The sequence below is a fragment of the Amblyomma maculatum genome, chromosome 9, assembly GCF_055883805.1.
Source record: "Amblyomma maculatum isolate TAMU_Amacu chromosome 9, ASM5588380v1, whole genome shotgun sequence".
In the NCBI taxonomy this organism is placed as follows: domain Eukaryota; kingdom Metazoa; phylum Arthropoda; class Arachnida; order Ixodida; family Ixodidae; genus Amblyomma; species Amblyomma maculatum.
Window position 1 is genome coordinate 49,472,221 of NC_139352.1, and position 24,032 is coordinate 49,496,252.

Below are 24,032 nucleotides of genomic sequence, written 5' to 3' on the forward strand. Positions count from 1 at the left end.
CAGCAGACAAATGTAGGGAAATGAAGGGCTCAGTGTGATGTACAGTCAAACCCACTTATAACTATATTAGTGGCATGGAAATATCATTGTTGTAACCAATAATTGTTACAACCAGGTTAGGCCAAAAAAACAACAACAAAGAAAACATTATAAACTGCACATTTAATGAGGACAAGGTTGCTTACACTTTTTATTTTCAGCAGGAAGAAACCCGTAATTCGTTGCTGTCTTACTGCATATGTGTGGTGGTTTTTTGCTAGTGTGTGTCTATGTGGTGGGCTTTGTTACTGTCATGCTTGGACGATGGTTGTGTTATACTGGGATGATTGGGCTACTAACTGCTTGGCAAAGAAAATGTGTGCAAAGAAGATGTACTTGGGTGTAGAATTTGGGACTGTCATGCTTGGACGGTGTTGGTGTTGTACTGGTATGATTGTGCTTCTATCTGCCTGGCAAAGAGGTGTGTGAAGAAGATGTACTTGGGTGTAGAAGAGGATGTTGTAGCGTAGTGTTGAAGAGGAATTGCTTGTTCAGTTCCATATTACAGTTAGTAGTGTGCGCCTGTGTTGTGTTTTCTATTCACGTGAAAGTGTTAGTTGCGCCACGTTTCTGGGTGCTATGCAGCACCAACTCGCCCCTCAAGCTGTTATTTTGTGGGTTCAGTGGGTTCAGACACTGCCGCCAAGTGATTGCTTGTGGTGTTGTTCATGCCGTTATAGTCTGTGCTGTACCAGCATTCAAAATGGTTTTTAACGGTTGAGCATTTCTGGTTAGTCCATGCAGTTAATCGGCAGAGGCCACTGCACAGCGCTTGTCTGCTGGAAAACGTTGAGGTTTGCCAGGGAAAGCAGCAAGGCTTCCTTCTGAATTGGAAGAGTGGTGTGTTCAGACAGCTGTGGTGGTGACAGCGCATCGGGTACAAGCAATTTGAGTGGGCCGTAGAATGAACTGGCATCAACAAATCAGGTATTTGCATTCTCGCGCAGCAGCCGCCCGCAGCCGACTATGCCCCGACCAGCGTCAGCATCGGCGAGCCGCTCCCGACCGTCACACCTGCTTCACCAAAGCATCCGGCCATGACCACAGCGACTTCTGCCGCCATGGCCACAGCGGTCACTGCTGTCGTGTCGACGGTCACGCCCGTGCCAACCGCAGTGGCCGCGCCGCCCTGCTCGCGCCCTTCGTCCGTGCCACCTGAGCCACGTAAGCCGGCCGTTGCCACCAACTTGGAGGACCTGAAGCTGGAGCTTCAGAAGCTACACGGCAACACGATGAAGAGCAACATTGAGCAGGGGCTGCAGGCCATCTTCTCGCAGAACACTGTGGCCCCTGCACTGACCCCGGCACACTCGCAGCCACAGGTACCTCCCTTTGTGGTGAGTGCTTGCCACTGCCGCTTTTCATTTTTGGTTTGGTTGCGTTGTTACATAAACAGCATCCACTGTCGGTGAACTGTCGGTGAAATTAATTTTTGTTTGGCTAAATGTTCGAATGCTAAAAAATGCACCCGATGATCATATCCACTGGTCCCACCTTGGCAAGCAACATGACTGAGAGAACGCTTCTTGAACTTCTTTTCCGTTAACAAATTGATATTCCCACCTTTTATTTCGAAATAAAAATATTTGAAGCAGTGTACGGCATGTCATCAGGAATTTTCTTATGTTTACTGCACTCCACGTTTCAGCGTAGGCAACAAAATATGTTGGTTATTGCCTGATCCTGTAACGGTTAACTTGTGTAGTGCAGAGGTACATATTTTTGTGGTGCTTACTTTATCAATTCATTTTATAGGTCTTGAAGGCAGAGTAAACCTGGAGGTTAATAGGCATGACATACATGGCATAATGAAAGCTGGTGCTCGAAGTATGTGGTATATAGCGTGTACGGCATGTGTTGAAAGTCATTTCTGTGAATATTTTTGGGTTTGTACCAATCACTCATGCTTTAATGAAGCCTGCAAGTGGTCACTTTTTTGCATTTCATCTATTTACGGCTATATATATATGCTATGAAACATGTTATCTGCACGATAAGCATGCCGAAATGGCTGATTTCATGGTGGTGCTTAATATGTGGATATACTTTTTTTACTTTAAGAGTAGAATGCAATAGCATTGGTTCTTGTTTGCATCGTGCATTCACAGGGCTTGTCTTTATTCAGTTTGAACTAACGAGCCCATGTGGCTTATGGGCTCCGTGTCCGTTTCACAAGATTTCAACCCAATCCATATTAACTGTTTTCTATTCTACTCAATTATCTTCCTTTGGTTAGAGCAACCTCTTTGAGAAATGGGCCTCTTTCTGAATCTTATTTCTCCTCCAAATTTTTTAGCAACATGGGAGCCTTAATGATGTCACTACAGAAGCTTGTGAATTCAGCTGACGAAGCGATATACTGTAAAAGCTGGTTCATTCGAACTTCACGGGACTGGAAAAAAAAATTCGAATTATTAAATGGCCTTGAAAAAACCAACAAGAACCTTTCTCATTGCTGTAAACATATCTGGCGAAAAATTGGAGGCAACAGTCACCTGCTTTTTAGATGAAAATAGAGCGACTTTGAGTACTTCTCACATTCCCTTCTATACTTTATTGCGTACACATGCCGTCCAGAGTATCGAAGCAGAACTGCCGAAAAATGGCAAGGGCCTCCCGGTACCCTTCACGGTGCATGAGGCTTTACCGCACAGCACGCCGAACATAACTCGACGAGCGCACATTTTCAGAGCAGTAGAAGAACCATGTAGATGGAAGCACGTAAAGCGTCCGGTACAGGGAATGAGCATGTGAAATGCCACACAACTACGATTGGTTAAGGGGGAACGCGACCTTTGAAAACCGAAAAATCGCGAAACAGTCGATTTTTGGAAGACTATATATTCCGGTAGTATGCCTGTAATTATCAATGCCCAACTCGGCGTAGAAATACTCGAAATTAATTAACAAACGGCGGCAGCCGCGGAGCAGCGAGCAAGCGCCGAAAATTCCCAAACTTCGCCCGCGCGCCCCATTCCTCTCCCGCTGAACTGAGCGCCGCCATCTTGGACTTTTGTTTGTGAATTCTTGCGCTTTCTTCTGCCACCCTCCGTGGCGGCGACGGCGGCGCGGTCGAGGCGTGGCTTGCTTTCGATTGGGAGTCTCTTGGCGGCTTTCAAGTTTCCCGCGCTCGAATTCAAGGCTGCGATTGGACAAAGCGAGCGCTCCGTGAGAACGCAGGGGATCGGGCGACTACTATTGGCTGCTGCGGCCGCTGACGCGTCGGTCTCCGCCGGCTACCTCCCTGCGTCGTCTGCTCCAGCTCTTTGCTTGCTGTCGTTGTTGGCTGTCTTTGTACTTCGTTGCCTTTCGCGATTTTTGCGATCGCCGGATTTACGATCTCTTGTCGTGCCCTCTGAACGGTTTCGTGCAACGTGTTAAACGTTGCGGGTTCGCTCACGATGCCTCGAGATTCTATACGCGTTCAGTGCAGACTTGGCTAGATTTTTTTTTTTTTTTTTTTTTTTTTTTTCGGCACTTATGTCGCGGAAGATAACCCGGGAAGTCGCTTGCCGCGTTTGGGCCGCTCCTCGTTCCTCCGGTGAGATGCCGCGAGAGATAAACCTGGAAGCTGCGAGATACACCGCGAAGCCGCTTGCTGCGTCTACGCTTCCCGTCATGCCTTGGGCGAAATGCCGCGGGAGAATCTGGAATGCCGATTGTCGCGGCTTGCAGAGCACAGGATAGATGGATCTCAGTATGTGGAAAGTGGTCAGCGGCACCAAGGCGTTCGCTGTAGCCGATCGGCTAGTCGCACATATGTTCGTTGTAGCCGGAACGGAGCGCCATAGCCCTAATGTATATTTTGACGGCTGCACCGGACTTGTTCGTGATAAGCGAGTGTTCGTCATAAGTGGGGCCATTATAAGTGGGCTTGACTGTACCTGAACAAATTTTTGAGGGCAAGGGAAGCCCATGTATTCAAAATATTATGTCTGGAATTTGTCATAATTAATTTGATTAATCCCCAACATAGGTCTAATTGATAACAAAAAATCCAATTCTATGCTATTTTTCAGCAAGAAAATTCAGAAAAAGAACTTTGTCTTGCCCTAAGGAATTTACCTAGGAATGAGCATGACAAATTGCACAATGCCAGTGCCTTTCGTAATTTCTCCAGGCGTGATATAAAGGACCTATTCAAACCAATTTGATATGCTTCTGTAACTTGAGAACTAGCATGCACAATTTTATGAAAGTTGGTGGTTTTTTATTTGTTAATGTCTTGAGCCTGTCCTGAAAATTTCATCATAACTTGAGAAACAAAAAAAGTTATTGTTCTTTCAACCTTTGAGAGCCGTTTTCTCAGAATCATTTTTTTGCAGGGTGTGGCTGCTAGGGAAAGTCATATCTCAGGAACCGCTTATTGGATTTTCATGAGGTTTTTTTTGTTACATACCTGAGTAAATTTCTGAGGGCAAGACAATTCTTTTTTTTTTTTTTTTTTTTTAAATATTTCATGTGTAATTAGGGGCAGTCAATTAAAATATTGTTAAGTCAGGTGTAAATTTTAACACTAAATTTGGGGCTGTACTAAAATTTTTCAAAGATGAAATTTGGAAAAGGGGAATTGTCTTGCCTTGTCTTGCCCTGGGGAAACCATCCAGGAATGCCTATAACAAATTCCACACTGCTAGCACATTTTGCAAATTCTCCAGGCCTGCCCCTAGGGACCTATGTAAACTATCTTGATATACTCCTCTAATCTGAGAACCGATGAGCCCAGCTCTATGAAACTTGGCAGTTTTTCAAATGTGTGTACTATGAGCATACCCTGAAAATGTTATTCAGATATCTCAAAAAATTGGTGTTCAAGGGTAGCCTCCCCCCTTAACTAGCTGATCCGCAGCCGAGAGGCCATTATTTACGCGCCAGACTAGGTCATTGGTAAAAGTTTCAACCACCACCACCGTCGTTGCAGGTTGGCATGAACAATGCGAAGCTGATAAGCCTGAACACGACCTAGCCGATGAGGGGTTCGTAGCTCCCTTCTGATGACATGGCCTTACGGGGGCATTGGCTGTGACCACACCATCAGCTAAACTTATCTGTATTTCCTAATTAATGGTGGCCGAATTAACGAACATTTGGTTGCAAGTCTCTGAAGTCACGCGGAACAGAGAACAGGCAGCCACTTCCGTGGCCGCCAACTCCTACCCTCAGGTGCCCCACTGCCGTGCCGGTCATGGCTGCTGTTAGGCTTTACTCATTCTTTCAGGTTTTCACCTGGTTTTTGTCTTCTTTCCCCGCTTTGGAGGCAAGCAGCTTCATAACTGTGGCGCCCTATCTCGGGGGCGTTCCTTTGGCCATGTAATATACGCCAGGCCGCCCAGCGTGGGAGTGCATAGTTTGAACCGATTCGTATTTGAATTATTGGGCTTTTTGTACGTAGCCTTCTATGGAGTTTTACCAGACTGACCAGTGCAGTTCGAATGTGCTGAAAGAAAGTTCATATTATTGAGGTTCTAATTAACAAGCTTTCAGTTAATAAGAGAATGTTGCAGGCACATTGTAGTGGCAAGGGGCGCAAAAGGTCGCATTGGGTCGAAGGGTCTCAGCATGTGCACATGAAAGGTGCTTGCAGTGCAGATCCGTGGGTAAATAAACAAATAAAATACAAAATTGAGAGTGCAGCAAATTTTCTGCTTTAAAGTAGTTGGTCAGCTGGTGAAGCCATACCCCACAGTGAAGCTAGGCTCAAAATTGCGGCTGGCTAGTTTAGCGCCTGTTGGTAGAAGGCACATTTCGAGTATATATGCACTTCTTTCTCGCAGATTGCTCCAGAGTCAGTTTTCACTCCTCTATGAAAGGCCCCGCTGGTGCGGCACAATGGTTGGGACGCTCAACTGATGATCCTGAGGATGCGGGATTGAGTCCCGGCAGTGGTGGCCGCTTTTCGGTGGAGGCGAAAAGCCAGGCCGGGTAATGTGGGTTGTCAGTGCACGTTAAAGAACCCCAGGCGGTTGAAATTTCTGATGCCCTCCACTACGGCATCTCTCATAGCCCGAGTCGCTTTGGGACACTTAACTTCACAAACCAGACCAAACCTAGATAGACTCTCTGGGCATCGCCATATTGATTGCTGGGCAGTTGAGCGCTCGCATATCGTCGGCACAGTGGAAGTAGCAGCGGAATTTGTTTGCAACAGCCCGGAAAGGGGGTGCTTCAACATTCTCCTTGCCGGATGCAAAGGTCTATAAAAGGGTACGTTTTATGCTGTGGGCCACTTTAGAAGAAACCAGCCGGAGTGGAAAAAAACGAAAACATTGCCGTCGTGAATCCCGGCTGTACAATTCTTAGATAATCAGAGACTGCTCGTCTCCCGGACGCACTTTCGAAAATGACCACTAGGCTTTCAGTGGTGCTCCTACAGGCAGTGCACACGGGGCCTATAGGATTTATCATCCTAAGGCTACTCAGGCTATCAGTTATGCTGTAGAAAAGGCCTCCAGGTTAATGCAGACCACCTGAGGTTATTTAACTTTCACTGACATCACACAGTGCATGGGTGCCTTGCTTTTCGCCCCTATCGAAAAGCAGCTGCGCATCCTAACTACTGGGCCACCATGGCAGGCCCAGTTGTTAAGGATAATGACACCGGCAACATGCTAATCAGCATCTGAAACTGTGTTCAGCTGGGTTAGCTTGTCTGGCTCCTACTCTAGTTAAGACGCTGTCTCTGTGAGCTGGCATTGAGGTTATAAAAGAGAATCAGTTCTGTGCCGCTGAAATCGTAGGTGTTACACCTGTCAGACGATGATACAAACGTGCAGGCACAGCATTTAAGCATGCCTCACTTCCTTACCACCATTTTTGTGTAGGTATTTGCTGAGCACCCAGCCACCATCTCGCACTCGGTAGGCGCTGTCATGCCGCAAGCACAGCTGCTGTCGGTCGCCGGGGCCGTCTCGGCCACTCCCGTGCTTGTGACGGCGCACTCGGCGGGCCAGATTCCCACCGACACCAGCTGCAACATTCCAGCGCCGGTGACACTTGTGTCAGCGGGCAACACTGCAGTCGGTGGCGGCACGACCATGGCCACTGCCGGCCCGGCCGTGTCCATTGTCACCTCGGCACCCTGCACCATGCTGGAGCCGGCTGCACGACCGCAGGCGGTGTCCATTGCGCCTCCCGAATCTGGTGGTGAGTGGAGAACGGCTACCTTGCTAGCTCATTCTTATACACTCACTCTTATTGTTGTTATGCATTGTCGATGACAGGAAAAAAAAAAAGAAAAATTCCCTGCATCCCAAAGGAAAACATGTTAGGAGCCTCCGATGCCTTTTCATTAATTTGCTGACGTTTTAAGAAATGCTACTACTGAGTTACAGCATCGAAGCCTGACAAAAATTGACTGTGTATTTGATGCAGACTCATGTCTCAAAGTCCATGTGATCAGTGGAGCTCATTCTATTCCTGCTTGCCTGTGTGTAAGCCGGCCTTGGCCACTCGACTCTCAACCCGCTGTGGCATCACCAGCGTTATCGATGCGGGGCCTGAGAATGTATTTAGAGTGCCCATTTACTGCCGCCCATTGTGAGCCGTTCACCAACAGAACAGTGGTTAAATATGGATCTGTAGTGGGCACTGCTTACAGGGGGATCATTACCAGCCCTCTTTCATTAATAATTTAATTTGGTGGCTTAGGCCTAACAGTAGGGTGAAAAATCGCAATCTCAGCACAGTTACGCATTTCATCCATTATCTATGAATCTTACCCCTTCTCGAGGCAACAAGCCAACTAGAGTGGCAGTTTGTGAGTGTTCATGACCTTTTGTCATTGTGACCACAGCTGCACCACCTGCCACAACCACGGCAGCGGGCCGCTTCTCGCGCTTCCACGTGACTCCTGTACGGGATGACCCTCTTCTCGGGAGCTCTACCAGCCTGCCATCAACACCATCGTCGTCGTTCTCTGGTACCCTAGCCACTACGCCAACGCCATCCGTGACTACCTTTGCAAATCCCGTCACAACGGCCAACAACTCCACTTCGGCTGCTGCCGAGCCGCCAAACGTTGCCACAACGGCCACATCGCCCATTCCGCCAACGCTGTCGGCACTGACCACAGCCACGTGCCCCCATGACGCGGTAGTTGGCAACCACTTCGATGCCGAGGTGACGCGCGGCGGCTTTGTGGTGAGCACGGCCACGCAGACCAGCAGCACGGAGATGAAAGCGACAGACCGGCCACCAGTGCCCACAGCAGCCCCCGTGGGGCCACCAGCACAGACTCCTGCTCCAGTGAACCGGGGTCGGTTTCAAGTAACAACAGTGGTGGACGACGTGGCTGCTGTGACGCTTCCATTGGCTGAGCCAAAGCCGTCAGTCACTGATCTGAGTGAGCGCGCAAAGGTGAGCAGTTGGCATTCATCCTTTTTTTTTCCCCACCAACTGACTGTGCTGGAATGCACCGAAGTGGCATTTTTGGAGCCTAACCAAATGACTTCTGGCAGTTTGAACACAAAAGGCTGCTTCATTATTGCCAATCAAGCACGGTTAGAACTCCCATAGAAATGAGGCATCAACCAAGCAGACTCTGCTTTTAGGTGGTTATATGGACCTAGTAATCGTTATTTCTGTTCGTTAGAACCGAGTTCGAATATATGAAGGAAAGAAAAGGATCCCTGACAATGCCACTACTGGTACTGATGGCTGCCATGCTGCACACTTATTACGCTGGTCATACTAGGCTCATCAGAGCAGTCAACGCTTTTTTTTTTTTTTACTAGTTGTGCCTCTGCTCTAACCGTAGCCGTGCCACGTTTTGTGTTCCAGTTTATGACCGAGTAGTACATTCTGTGCAGTCGAAGCAGCGCGGTGCATGTGCGCAAGAAAACCATTCTGTGCAGTCGAAGCAGCGCGGTGCATGTGCGCAAGAAAACCAGTCTCGCTTTTTAGACCTGTGTTTCGTGGGGTCAATTCCACCGGTTGCACCATTCTTTCCGGCTGGGTTTTGCCTTTTTTTTTATTATTATTATTTTTGGGCATGCGGGTTTCTTACCTCCCTTTGTGTTTCTCACCACTGCTGTGCCCTGCTCACATCTGTTGGGTTTTCTGGAACAACTTTTTTGCACATGGTGGTCGAGTGTTGGGGGAGGGGAGGGGGGATGCGGACTCGTGCACCGTAAACACAGCCTGCCTCCACTTGAAGCCCTCCTTGATTGTCTCGGTGTCGTTGGGGTGAAATTTGGAGCAGGTCATTGACATTGGAAAACTAGATTATGTGGTGGACGCACATGGCAGCAGGCGTCTGGGGCAACTGCTTGTCTGAGTAATAACAGCTATTCAACGTATCCCAATGCTCTGTAGGGATCGAAATAGGACTATGCAATATTTATGAAAGAAGACAATTTGGTTAGCGCACTGTGCTTGGCATGTGGAGGTTGCAGGTACGGCTGTCACCATTTTCATGAAATAATGCGTTGCTAGGATAGTTGGTGACAGTTCATCTTTGGGAAAAAGGCGCAAAAAAACATGTACCACCACAAGGACGGTAACAGGACTGAGCGCCACTCACAACTGCTGTATTGGAAGGTAAAACACGCAACATATATGGCCATAGTGCACACAAGGAACAGCTTTGCAATTCATGGCTGATAATGTATGATAACATGAAGCGGAAATAGTTCTCGATAATAAAAATGCCTCAATTAATTCCCTAGCTTTAGTGTCTTTTCGTGAGAATCCGTGTAGTACCGGAAAAACGTGGCTCAGAATTGTATGATTGACAGAGCCTTATGTGTTCTGGTAAATTCAGCCCCTCTTTATTTTGTTCAATGCTTCTTTCGTCCTCCCTGATCGCATCTGATACAGCTGTGCATATGCTGGACAAACTGAGCGCTGTGTTATTGAGCGGGACAGTTTATGAACGCCGCATTCCTTTGTGTTCCCATTCCTTACTCCCTGTCAGGTAGAACATACCCCTTCTTTTGCTAAAGGCACCCCTTTCAATATTAAGACAATTCCTTTGCACGCGGCATTAAATTTTTCTTTAATAACTCTGGAAAAAGTGCTGCATTTCTCCTCACCACCCTAAAAGGTTATACACGCTCCTCCTAACTTCATTTTCTGGTGAAACCACTCAACATGGTCATGTTCATTTATATGTTTTTTTCCTGCTTTGAACTTACATTGACTACATGTCCTTGTGAAGGACACCCCGTGCTCGAATAAGATTTTATATATTGGAAGGGTTGACTGACAGTGAAGGGCTCAACAGTCAGTTTGCTTGTCTTGTTTGTTTCAAAAACATTTTGGGCTGTTTAATAGGCAGCTCGGAAAGAAAAAAAGAAACACCCAGGTAAGACTAGGTCTGCACAATGTCAGTGCATGATGATCTTGCTAGTGCAAGGAAGTTCTTATTGTTTGCACTTCTTAATCAAAGGAATGGGAATTAGTTTCCTTTGTGTGCCCTTAGCTGTTAAAAGTGTTCATTGACAGAAATGAAAAGGAAATGAAAGTATTGCAGAACTTGTGCATTGGACAAAGACAAGCAAGGAATCACTGAGGGGCAACAAAGGGATGAGCTAGTTGTCTAATAGCAAAGGACGTTGTGTTTGACATGCACTTATTTTTCTGCAAAGATGCTATAGAAGCTTTTAGCGTAACGCTACCACTCAGTGCTACCCTCTACTTCAACTGCGCGCCGTCAGTGGTGCCGGCACGCCGGATGCGTTGGTATATGATGGGCACGTGGCACACTGTACGTGATCTGCACGTGTGTACTGATGGTACATTAGTAGCGGTGGATGATAGCGGTTTGCGGTAGCACTGTGCTAAAAGTCTATTTCCAGTTAGCCCGTCAACCTATATTTCTAAAGGGAGAACACATTCTAGGAGAAAGGTTATTCGTCCTCTCATGCCGAACTTGCAAAGAACCGAACACTCGATGGTCACATGAAATGCACATGTCAGCCAAAGTCAAATGAAAGCTGGTGCATTATGCTTCATAGTCTTGGTTATTTCAATACAGCCAGTCTCAGTGCTATTAGCGTTCCCTAGGAAAAATTGTGCTAGCATGGGGCTCCCCGGAACAATCAAGGTCGCGAGTTGTTCCCCTCCTCCCAGCACATCGATGCATACTTCCCCTTACCCTGCCCCACAAAATCTGAGCTGTTTCCCTGTGTTGCCGCCGCACGAACTGCCTCCAGTGGGATCCCCCTACTTCACCCCCACCGCAATCCCGCCACACTCTGCATCCCGACCTACCGTCTGCGCGGGGCCGCCTGACGTCACACCTCTTCAGCCACGACTCATCGTGCCAGACACTCGATGATGACTCGGTTGACCCCTATGCGACCTTCCCGTATGCCGGAGATCCTCGAAAGCGCCCCGAAGCTCCTACCTCGCTTGAACTTGCCTTGGCAAAGATTATGCGTGGCTATCTGCGTTCCTCCGACTCGGGCGACCTGTCCTCGCTGTCCCAGGCATCTCTGGAATCGCTGCCGCCACCCACCCTCGCGGGCGAGGCTTGGAAGGTGCGCGTCCACGTGCGGGACGTCGAGACGCAGACTGACCGGCCACCGCTCAAGAATGCATCGGTCAACACGGCCACGTCTGCAACACCGTCCTCCCTGTCGACCCAGCGGCGCTTTCTGCTGTCCATGGAGCCCCCGACCTTGTTGAAAGCACGGAGCCTCTCGTCCCTCAGCCCCCGGCCGAAGGAAGGCTGTGAGCGCTGTGCAGTCCTGAGCCCCGCAGCGTCCCCACCCTGGAGTTCGCCATGCAGCTCGCCACCGCCATCACGCCGGAGTGCTCCACGCGCTATACCGGGAAGCAGTGAGAGGCTGGCCGGTAGAAGCCTGGTTGACTTTGGGCGCAGCCTCTCCCTGAGCCAGTTCTTGGTAAGGGTGGCGTCAATCAAGACACAACTGCCTCCCCCCAACACATGTGCTTGGCTGCTTGGGTTCAGCGGGCAGCGGCGCTTCTCTTCCAGCTTGTGGCATCCCTCTTTTGGCCTTCACACTTCACTGCCCGCAATCAAGGCACCTTTCTTCGTTGCTTTTGCCCGCAATCAAGGCACCTTTCTTCGTGGCTTTTGCCCACCCTCCTATCCCCTCACACGCGGACATCCGCAAGCAGGTGGCAGGTGCCTGTCACTCTCTTCACTTTTTTTTTTTTTTTTTTTTTGAGCTTTATTGCAGTTTCTCGCTTCTATTTCGCTGTGCTTTGCTCGCGGTGGAGGTTTGCAGCTTTGAACACGGGATGGCGGCTGTGGATGTGCGAGCCTGGCTTGAAGGCGCCTGACACTGGGACACCATGGGTTCTGCCCCCGCCTCTGAAATTTGCATTTGCCACTTTTGCTGCAGCCTCGCTTCTCAAGGCTTATACGCTTGCACCCTTGGCTTCTCCATCTTTCTTCCCTTCCTCAGACTGCTCTTACCTCGGACCAGACGCGGGAGCTGGAGCAAGAAGAGCCAGAGGATGTGGAGGAGTTTCTCAAGCAGCTGCTGGCACGGTAAGTGGAGTGTGGCTTGGCACTTTATGTAGAGGACCATGTCTCTGGCCTTGTGGGAGGAAAAAAACGGGGCAAACAGTTTCCTTTTCTGTGGGATAAACTTTTTCAGAGGGCTGGATAGGCACTACAGTTGAAACCTGTTGCAGTGAACTCTACTTAAATGAAATTTTTGTTGTATCAAAATATTTCTAATTCCCCATTAGCTAGCCATAGAGATCAATGCAACAAAGTTCTCGCCACAACGAAGCATTTTTCGAGCTTGTTTTCGCTTTAACAAAATTTTCTCTTAGTAAGGTAGGCTTGGAAATTTGTTTTCTGATTTACTTAAACATAATATTTGTGTGCCCACAGCAGCACCCCTAAACAAACTCGTAGAATGGCGCCATTGTTAGGTGGTGATGACAACTTGGCTGGCCACCCTGTGACAAGGCTCAGGTCTACTTTGCCAAGCCGGAGCTTCGGCCATCAAAACTTGGCATTTCCAACAGCACACTGTCTACAATTTTGAAATTTGAGGTTGACCATAGTGATGTGTCGTCATACAATGAGACTGACGCGCAAGATGCATTAGCCTTTCCTCCTGCACTGGATACGATGGAGGCATTTGACATCATTCGCAGTTTCATTGGCGCCCACAACTATGATGTCACGATGCAACTGCTCACCTAGTGCAAACGTCAGATCACAGCGCTGGTATCCAAAGGACGTAGGCAGACGAAGATGACCAACTTTTTTCTGGAATAAATAGTTTGTGAAGCATGCAGTCAAGTCCAAAAGTGTTTTTGAACAAATTCTGCCACAAGGAAATTTCCGATTCAACGAAATTTTTCGCGATTCCTGTCAGTTTCGTCGTAATGAGGTTCCACTGTTGTATAAAAAGCAGTCGGAAGTCTTAAGCACTGTGTTTTCTTGACATATGGTCAGTTTCGTCGTAATGAGGTTCCACTGTTGTATAAAAAGCAGTCGGAAGTCTTAAGCACTGTGTTTTCTTGACATATGGTACTGCTTTGTGCATTGCAATGATTGTTGAATACTGTTTTCAGCATTAAAAGATTGTTGAAAAGTCTCCTCTGATGTTTTCTCCCAACGCATTCTAGTAAACTTGTCAAAGTGAGCTCTGTATGTGCGGGAGCATAACTGCTTCATTCAGCATGCCCATCGTGGCGTGCACACTTGCTGTGCTCCCTGTAATTGATGACTCACTTTGTCATCTGAATTAGACTGACGAGCAGTCTTCTGCGGATGTCTCGGTTTTTGAGGGCAAGTAGTACAGCAGCTCCCTTGTTGCTTCTTCTCGCAGGCAGCAGCGTGAGCGGGAGGACCTGGAGAACCGCCACAGGCGTGAGCTTGAGTGCCTGCGACAGCGGCTCCACAGCTGCACCATTGGCGGCGGCTCGACGGCGGCCTGGCCCCTGTGCGAGGGTGCGGCACCAAATGGAGCTCCGGGGGGGCCCCCCTCGCGCCTCCTGCCACACTCGCAGTCGGCGCCGCACTTCCCTCGCCCAGTACCGTCGCTACCCCTATCGTCATCCCCCGAGTGGCACACACACCACCCCTACCTGCATCCCCACGGAGGTGGCAGTCCGCCACTGAACCTGCCAGCCTCACTGGAACGAGGTCTACATCGCTCCAACTCGGAGGGCCTTCCTCCGGACCCCCTCGGTGCAAGACCCATGGGTCGGACTCGAACCCTCACTGACGACCTGCTTAGGTGTGTGCTGCTGAGAGAGAAACAGTTCATTCACTAAAGCCCCAATAACCAGTTCGTGAATCATATATACAATAAACCCCCGTTAATATGTAGTTGGCGGGGACACGGCAAAAGTATGTACTATCCGCCAGTACACCTTAACCGATTACAACAAATTTGCCATTACTCACCCTCCAAACGGAGAAAAAAAGCAGGCACTGTAAATTTCCCGTGAATGCACTTTATTCCCGTCCTGTCGACCAGAACTTGGTCTTTTTCAGTTGCCGCCGTGACGGTTGCGCGTTGACAACAGCCGTCTCAAAATTAGCGAGACCGCGAGCAAGCTCCTCCATAAGGCCCATCTTCTCAGCAAACGCTCTCATAACAATGCCTGGGCGGTTTCCGTCACAGTAGGGCCTGAATCGGCTCTGTCAAAGTCATCGCTGCTGTCCTCATTCTCGATACCCTCATAGCTTTGGGGAAGGGCATAGTGCCACCCGTTCACACACACACTCACGCAACAACCGCTTCTCAAAGCACCACAGCTCAATACAGACGATGCAATCACCGGTTGCGCACCACATCCGCAAAGCAAAGAAAGGAAGATAGGCTAAGTCCGCTACGTCGCAACTGCACGGACAACACGCGTAGCGCGAAGTCACATGGCAGGTTGTGGTGACTGTGATGTCGAAACGATCAACGATTCCCAGGCTGCCTGTTGACATGGACATCACTGCGGCGAACAGCGTTCATTGGAACATGGTCAAGATAAGCACTCACTTTCTCTGGGATACTTTCTAGTACACTATACAGTCGAACCCGGATATATCGTACTCAAAGGGGATCGCGAAATAGTTCGATATATCGATAATTCGATATATAGAAATCGGCTTGTAACGGCACTTACGATGCGAAAAAACGATACCATATTTATCGCGTAATCAACCCACTCGCATAACCCACCCTCCACTTTTGCACCCGAGAATTTGAAAAAAAAAATGCGTTAAGGCCAGCTCGCTCACAGGCAAGCGACTGAGCGATCTCAGTGACGAGCGGCAACAACAGAGCAAAAATTTTCAAACTTGTTGGAACTGCGTCCCTCTCGCCGCTCGAGCCACCGCGGCAGCTCAAAACAAGGTTTCTGTGTCGCCGCGGTGGCAGAAATCGCCATCATTTTCGCTTGCATGTCGATGGCACGCGTCAGTCCGTTTCAGTCGTCTCATCCACAGCTCATTGGCAGCGTGCCAAGATGCTGCGCAGCGATGTCACCGCACGTTTATCTTTTGATAGCTCCTGCGGTGGCGGGGAGCGAACTTGGCAGAGTGCCCGTGATGGCTTGATTGCACTAGCCTGGTTCGATTTATCACGCCGTGCTTGGGGCGGGTGTCATGATCGCAGCAGCTGACCGCGCACTTTCGCTGATTCATACATGCAGGTATAAACGATATAAAAAAAATAAATAAAATAAACATCCTCGCAAAAAAAAAAAAAAATAACCTGCCGCTTCTTAACGTCCGCAGCCGCCATATCTTAAGCTATGCCGCGCGTACAGCACAACGATAAGAAAGGACAACTCTTGCAAAAAAAACAAAAAAAAATGGAGAGAGCTGTCGCTTCTTAACATCCGCAGGTGCCATAGCCACGTCCGCCGCCGCGCCGCCGCACGCAGAGGGTTCGCAACACACACTGGAGAAAGCATCCGACGTCTGTCTGAAAACGGGCTGAGCTGGCTTGGCGCATGCGTTGCGCGTGCTGAAGGAGAGAGAGATAGCGACTTGCAAACGTCATGTGTTGGCGCGCGGGAAACGACAACTGCAGATGCGCTCGCCTTTCGGGAATGGGCGCGGCACTGCTTAGACCAGCCGTCGCCGAACTCTCCCCTCTCATTCCTTCTGTGCGTGGCTTGAAAACGTCACGCGGCAAACAGCCAAGGGTGATGCGATCGTCTTTCGGGAAGGCACACTTTCCAGTGCGTGGTGCGGAGTTCGATATATCGAACGACCTGTGAAATTGAGTTCGATATATGACGCGGCTTTCCTATACTTTTACATGGGATTTTCAAAGGGATATTTCGTTAGTTCGATATAACCAAAATTCGATATATCCGGGTTCGACTGTAGTTGTATAGCCGGCAGTCTGCATGTTCATAACGCTTTTTGGAAAAGTGAAAATGTTTTGCGTCGCAGCACGGCGTCAGTCGCACTTAAAAAAGAAGAAGAAATCGGGACAGAGCACATCGAGCCAATGCGTTAGTCGGGTGCACTGAGATAGCTTGCATACTGCGGAGACGCTGTTAGGACGGATTGCTTCCTCATGCGGAGGAGGAGGGAAAGCATAAGGTGCTGCTAGGCTTGGCTATTCTGAGGGAGATCTTTGAGCGCTCAACTCGCGTCCTCTCTGTCTCTGTACAGTGGAGCTCCATTCTGAGGGTGCGCTGACCGTGGTGCGCTGCACTATCCTTCCCTATTTGCATTGTCCAGACCCCCGCTTCGCTGTTGCACGTTTTGTGGCAGGCATGCAGCAGCGTTCGTGCACGTGTCTTTCTAGCGTGGTTCTCCTAGTGGGCCATCATCGTTGCTGCAATCTTGCTTGTCCTGGATTTTCCGTGAGGATCCTCCTTCAGGAAGCGCAACACAACGGGCGCACAAGAGGAAGTGAACGGCAATACCGCTAGAAATTGAGGGGAACATTGTATGTGAGCACAAGGGCGAAGTAAAAGTGTGCGACTTGGTACGCAAGTACGGCCTGACGCAACCGACAGTATCAACAATCATCGGCAATGTGCTCAAGATTGAGAACAAACGCAATTGCTGCCTATGCAATGGATGAGGGCCGGGAAAGGGTTCGACACGAAACCTATAAAGACGAACAGGCGCTCTACCTGTGGTTCTTGGTTGACCTGCCAATTAGTGGTTCGAGTTTAGTGGAGAAGGCAAAGCACTTCCTGCGCAACACCGATTTCCAGTTAGGTGTTGGGTGGATCACAACTGTTCAAAGAAAGACATGGAATCGTCTACAAGGCAGTCGTGGGCGAGGCAGCATCGCTCGATGTCGACATTAGGCAGAAGTGGCTTGAGGTAACACTGTACTGCATCCGAGAAGCATACGCGCACCAGGACTTATACAATGGAGATGAGACTCGGCTATGTTTCCAGATGCTAATGTCAAAGACGCTGTCAGGGGCGATCCCTGTAAGGTCGGTAAGCAAAGCAAATTGCACATGACCGTTTTCTTGTGTGCCAAGATGGACGGCAGTGACAAGTGCCCCCCCCTTCGTCATAGGGAAATCCGAGAACCCTCGCTGTTTTCATGGTGATGCGAGGATCTTGATTCGCTACCGTCATAATAGGAAAGCATGGATGATGCGCAAACTTTTCCGAGAGTGTCTGGTCGAGTTTGATCAGCGGATGCACGTGAAGGCAGGAAAGTGACGTTGGTGCTTGACAATTGCACTGCGCACTGAACAGCTCAGAAACTCGCATGTGGCAGTTTTCTTCCTCCCACCTAACACCACTGCAGGCTTGCAGCCTGCGGATGCAGGCATAACTGCTATCACCGACGTGTTTTGAACAGGCTCGCGCTGAACCTCTACATTTTTGTCTTATAACAGCGACCAATGCCAGACTTGAAGGTCTCACTCCTGATGGCATTACAGTTCATTTTTGAAGCATGGGCAAAGGTAAGCTCCTCCACCATCATGAACTGCTTCAGGAAGGCTGGCTTCTCTGGCGATGCCGGCGGCACAGAAGGTCGCCAGGCTCCTGCCAACACAATGATGACTGAACTTTGGTCCACAGTGAGTGGTAGGGATGACGATACGTCGGGACTCGAACATATTTTCTGGTCTGCAGAGTTTCAAATTGACATAGCATGTAAGTGCCAACCTTAGTGTCTTTTTGACATCCAGCATAGCCTTGACAAGTGCTATATAGAACCCAGATGAGCCTGAAAGAAGAGAAAGATGATTTAGGTAGTCGGGTAACAAGCGTCAGCCGCGTGCCACGCGACTACCTACATTAGACTACAGTTTTTGCCCAGAAGGAGTAGGTAGCCTTGTTAGAATAGATGCAGTTCTATGGGAGTTGGTCAGCTGGTGGCTCAAGAATGTATTTTGTGGCTGGGTCACTGCCGCGAGATGAAAAAGCAGCCAGCTAACGTTCCATGTGATGGCCTGAATGTGCATCTCTCTCTTCTCTGCAGGTTGGTCCAGCTGAATGGTGCCGTTCGGACATGCCCACCAACATCCTTGAGCCCAGAGCCAAAACCAACGCTACACCAGCTTATGCAACAGAGGCATGGCGCAGCACCACCTTTGGGCTCACCACTAAAGGAAGGGCCACCCTCACCCGTGACCTCTCCACCTCCGATCTACCCGCCCCCACACCACCTCCAGTTTGGATCAGGAGGGCCACGAGGCATGCACCGCCATCAGTGACAGATGGCTGGAAGCTAAAGGAACACTACCTGGGGTGCCACTTGCCGCGCCGAGTCCCCATCCATCGCCCATCGATCGCCAGTGCCAGCCGCCAGTGCTAGCTAGCCATCAGGATTGGCCAACCATAGGGAGTTGTGCCGTCTCGGGTGACCAAGGAATGATGATCAGACAAGCTGTGTGGAAAGCAAGCAGCAGGCAGCCTCGCTGCTGTTTGTGTGGCTAGACAGAGACATAGAGCGAGAGACGAATGCCAGGCTTTGGTGGCACTGTGCTGGTAGCAGTTCCACAGTCTGCTCCAAAGGCAGCCTCGTGACACGTAGGAGGCGCTGATCTGAACTTTCTCCTGTGTGGCAGGCCTAGAGGGGGTGGTGGGGATGTCGTCTTTTCCCGCGCTTAGGGGTAGGGAAGAAAGAAAGCCCCCTGCTGCTGTAGATAGGGGTCGAGACGTACACACGTGTGGAGTCAGCATTGACCGCACATTTCTCGTCACAATGCTGAAAAACACCTGCTGCTCTTTTGGAGCATCCTCTCGGAGCCGTCTGTGCGCACCAAACTTTGGCAGCCAAGAAAAATCCCATGTTTCGATGCTTTTATTGTGCACCTCTATATATATGTTTTTGTTGTTTCTTCTTTGTGTGCGGGGAGGAAATTGGCTCTTCGAAGAGGCCCTGCCAAGCCTAGCCATATTTGCAGCACTGACAGGGTTCAGGTCTGGTGCCACCTCCCTCCACATCTGGGGGCCACTTCCACATTCTCTTCTTTATTTTTTTTTTTCTGCACACTGTTGCCAAACTTAATGGCAAGGTGAGAAATGGTTTTGTCCTCCTGTCATGCAAACGTTGTGACTGCTCAGAGGCACATCACAAACACGCTTGCAGTCACTGCTTTAGCTGCAGCTTAAGTCTGAATCCTTCCCGTTTTATTCGCACAGACTTTATGCTTCAAAGGTAATGACTTTCTAAAACTATTACTTCTGACTGCACGAGTCACAGGCAGCACAGTGGTTCTGGATAAGTGCGCTGAACTTTATTATGCAGAAGCCTATCACTCACTTTCCTCGAACTGATTTTTTTTTTTTTTTTTTTTTTTTTTTTTTTTTAGTGGCATTGAACAAGAGTCTGTCTTTCCTCCCATTTATCTCTCTGCCTGCTTGTTGGCCAACTTTAATCGGATGATAGTCTTAGCCTAAAAAAGAAAAGTGGCAGTCAAAAGCCTCTCCCATTTGTGTGGAAAACTGCACGCATTTCTTTAGAGGTGTAAAGCGGAATGAATTGGGTATTTTGTAATCCCATTTTTCAGCAACCTTCCAACACTTAGAGAACAGATCTCTGGGCAGATGGGTTGGGAAATAGTCATTTCTTTAAACATGTTTATGGCAAGTAGTCAGTGTCAACGCAAGTCCAGTGTCACATGTTCAGAGTGCCCCACAAAATAGCATAGCTGTTCAAAACGGGCACGTTCCCTTTCCTTAGCCCTTATTTCCCCCTTCCGCTTTACAACCGAGCTCTAAAAGAAAAAAAATCTGCCAAGCAAGCTTTGTTCCCATCTATTATCTCAATAGCACAGAGACTTCTGGGGTGTTCTTACTACTGATATGTCACTAGTGTCCTGTGTCCGGCATTTTTCTTTTGCTTGATTTTTAGAGCAGCAGACTTGATCGGTAGCAGACTTGCCAATTAAGGTCCTGGCATTGCTGTACATGATACTGAGGCCTAACTGATTTTAGAGTAAACTTTGGTAGCACTGTTATTTAATGAATATATTAGTAAATTGCACTTTGAGCAAACCTACTGCGGTGCACATTTTAATGCCCAGGCTTGGTCAGGTGCTGAAATGCTTGCCTTAATGCTTCTCTGGCACACTGCTGCGGTCGAGCCGCGCGTAACTTCTCCCGACAGCGTTGCCCCACACACATGCACTTACGTGTTTTAGCTGTCAGTCGTGCTCAGTCACCAGTCTCATAAAAGGCGTAATAGTTTTTCCAGCTCCTTGTGCGTGGGGAAATGTAACTCGAACTGACACTGCTAAGTATGAGCGAGTCTCCCCGCAGCATAAACAAGTCGCATTCTGTTTCAGTCAGTGAAAGGAAGTTAGTCTGAAAAGGAATGTTCCACAAGGCATGCAGGTGAGGGAGAGAAAGAGAGAGAAAAGAAAATAGTCTTCCGTAAGGGTTCTTGTCCTGACATTTGTGTTATTATGGTAGTTTTGTCCTGTTTGTTTTTTCCTATCCGTATTGTCCATGATGATGCCACGCGCTGGTGATACTGGAGCAAGTGTGAGCAAGTTATGCTTGACTGTCGTGTGCATGAATGCTGGTCTGCATGAAAGAAGGAAGTTAGTGACCTTTTGGTGTGAATGATGATCACAGGTGTAGAAAAAGAGACATCGTGGGGGGCCTGTGCCTGCACCCCTTCCTGTTTTGTTTGCTTTCTCTTTTTTTTTCTTTTATATCTGCGTGCAAGTTTTCTGGTGCAGTGGCTGCAGCAACTGAACATTTATTAGAGTGCTTGCGTAAAGATGTAGAAGAGTAAAAAAAAAAAGCAAGTTTCTAGGTAATATTCGTACATATTTAATAATAAAAGACAACCTGTTGTATACAATTTCTGTGTCCTTCAACCTCTCGTGTCTTTTCTGGGGTTTTGAACTTGAAAGAACTCTTGAAGTCTTCCTTTATTAATTCTTCACGTTTTGCTCTCTTTTTTTTACAGTAGTTGTGTACACTTTGGATGCTAATTGTATAATACAGTTGAACCCGGATATATCGAATTTTGGTTATATCGAACTCACGGAATATCCCCTTGAAAATCCCATGTAAAAGTATAGGAAAGCCGCGTCATATATCGAACTTAATTTCACCGGTCCTTCGATATATCGAACTCCGCACCACGCACTGGAAAGTGTGCCTTCCCCAAAGACGATCGCATCACCCGTGGCCGTTTGCCGCGTGCCGTTTTCAAGCCATGTGCAGAAGGAATGAGAGGGGACAGTTCGGCGACGGCTGGTCTGGGCAGCGCCGCGCCCATTCCCCAAAGGCGCGCGCATCTGCAGTTATCGTTTTCCGCACGCCAACACATGACGTTTCCTAGCCATGTGCGTGGGTGTACCCAAAGGCGCGCGCATCTGCAGTTATCGTTTTCCGCGCGCCAACACATGACGTTTGCAAGCCATGTGCGTGGGCGTGCCCATCCTTTGGCCAAGCTCTCTCTCTCCTTCAGCTCGCGCTACGCATGCGCCAAACCAGCTCAGCCCGTTTTCAGACAGGCGTCGACGCTTTCTCCAGCGTGTGTTGCGAACCCTCTGCTCTAGCCACCATACCTCTGCGCTCGGCGGCTGAGGTGGCTATGGTGCTTGCGGACGTTAAAAAGCTGCAGCTCTGTTTTTTTTTTTTTATACATATATATATTTTTGCGAGTCATCCTTATCGTTGCTTTTTATTTTTTTTTTTTTATTTTTGCGGGAGTCGTTTATCCTTGCATGTATAAATCAACGAAAGCACGCGGTCAGCAGCAGCGATCATGACGCCCGCCCCAAGCGCGGCGTGATAAATCGAACCAGGCTTGTAAGTGCTATCAAGCCATCACGGGCACTCTGCCAAGTTCGCTCCCCACCACCGGAGGAGCTATCAAAAGATAAACGCGCCCCGACATTATCGCTGCGCAGCATCTTGGCACGCTGCCAAGAAATGAGCTGTGGATGAGACGACTGAAACGGAGTGACGCGCGCCATCGACATGCGAGTGAAAACGCTCGCAACACAGAAACCTTGTTTAGAGCTGCCGCGGTGGCTCGAGCAGCAAGAGGGAGTTTGAAATTTTTCGCTCTGTCGCTGCTGCTCGTCCCCGAGATCGCTCAATCGCTTGCATGTGAGCGAGCTGGCCTTAACGGTTTTTTTTTTTTTCTAGTTCTCCGTGCAAAAGTGCAGGGTGGGTTCTTTATGAGAGTGGGTTGCTTACGCGACAAATGCGGTATCGTTTTTTGGCATCGTAAGTGCCGTCACAAGCCAATTTTTGTATATCGAACTATTTCGCGATCCCCTTCGAGTTCGATATATCCGGGTTCGACTGTAACAACAGAACAAGTGAGGAGCTGCTGTAAAAACAGAACTTGTGATCCAGGCACTGTATAGGAACTTATTCTGAACTAAAAAATGGAGATGGGGGCATCCAGTGAGTACCAGAAGACTCTGAGGGTAAACTATGGCTATGGTCTGATACGACGCTAGCTGCCCATGATTGCTTGATTATATTGATTTTACACTAATAAAAGATAACTGATGGGTGTGTATATATATATATATGCTTATACAGTTGCAATTCTAAATGAGTCAAAGTGGTATCATTTATACCACTCGCATATTCGCACTGAGATTTGACACGGATAACATCAATACCTGTTTGGATGGTGTACTTAATTCGATCAGAATTAATTTTAAATCTGCTTCTGCTGCAGCATCGGCAACACAAACGCCACTTTCGCATTGGTGCAACTATCTGATCGATATCCCCCAACCGGGGGATAAAGAGACGGGGTGGGGGGGGGGGGGCTATTTCAGCAGGCAAGAATCAAATTCATTCAACTGCGATGAATATTGTGCAATGTTTTCTGCGCTCATCGTTAAAGCAGTAGAGGAAGCATTCATTCATAAAATCTTTATTCATAAGGATGACCTGAGGCCTAGAGGGGAAGTGGATAGGTTAGGTGAGGTTGAGAGCGCCGGACTTTTCTAATAAAAGTCTAATAGGGCACTGAGCTTGCGCTTGGTGTCGGTATTGGGGCTGTCCAGTCCAGGCGAGAAAAAGTGTCCCCGAGTATAACCCGACACTGCTTCCTCCGTGTTTCTGAGGGCAGTAGGATAGTTGGAACGGCTCTCGGACCACATGCTTCGCACGGTTACTCTGTGTTTCGGTGTGGCTAATGAGGACGCGGTCTGCGGACGCAGCCTGCTTGTAGATGTGGCCTGCAGACGCGGTATGCGGACAGAAATCTGTTAGCATATAGCGGAATAATGCTTTCGCATTAAATGCACCACAACGGAGCAACGACGCTGAGAAACACGCACAAGTGTGAAGGAGCAGCAATGCCACCGCTAGAAGTTAGTGGCGCCACTCGTGGCTTCTACGCTAAGGAGCACGCCTGCGCCTCTCCGTTCGCGCCACCAGGACATGCAATATTCTGGTTATACCTTGAACCGCGCCGTAAGGGAAGGGAGTGAAAACTGAAAGAGAAAGGGGTGCCTGAACCGTGCCGTAAGGGGAGGAAGGAAGGTGGGAGTGAACGCGGAAGGATTGCAGTAGTGGAGGGCTCCGGATTAATTTCGACCATATCTTTACCGAGGACGGAGTGGTGAAGCGTGGCTGTTCCTGGCCCTGGTGGGGCTGGGACAGGCAGGTCGTCGCTAGCGGCGGGGGC

At 48.9% G+C, this 24,032-nt stretch overlaps 1 protein-coding gene across 14 annotated transcripts in view; it reads left to right on the forward strand.

Annotated features, from left to right (window-relative positions):
- Positions 1 to 21,224, forward strand: part of LOC146179021 (uncharacterized) — a 136,758-nt gene extending 115,534 nt beyond the window's left edge. For 10 of the 14 annotated variants that reach the window (XM_084578717.1, XM_084578719.1, XM_084578725.1 and 7 more), the window contains 7 exons: positions 987 to 1,376; positions 6,861 to 7,182; positions 7,832 to 8,394; positions 11,193 to 11,885; positions 12,414 to 12,499; positions 13,800 to 14,210; positions 18,390 to 21,224. In XM_084578717.1, coding sequence (XP_084434843.1) covers positions 987 to 1,376; positions 6,861 to 7,182; positions 7,832 to 8,394; positions 11,193 to 11,885; positions 12,414 to 12,499; positions 13,800 to 14,210; positions 18,390 to 18,624 — 2,700 coding nt within the window. In that variant the 3' untranslated portion in view covers positions 18,625 to 21,224. The remainder of the gene's footprint in view (positions 1 to 986; positions 1,377 to 6,860; positions 7,183 to 7,831; positions 8,395 to 11,192; positions 11,886 to 12,413; positions 12,500 to 13,799; positions 14,211 to 18,389) is intronic. The other 4 variants (XM_084578726.1, XM_084578722.1, XM_084578721.1 and 1 more) reach the window with 4 other exon arrangements.
- The last annotated feature ends 2,808 nt before the right edge of the window (positions 21,225 to 24,032 follow it).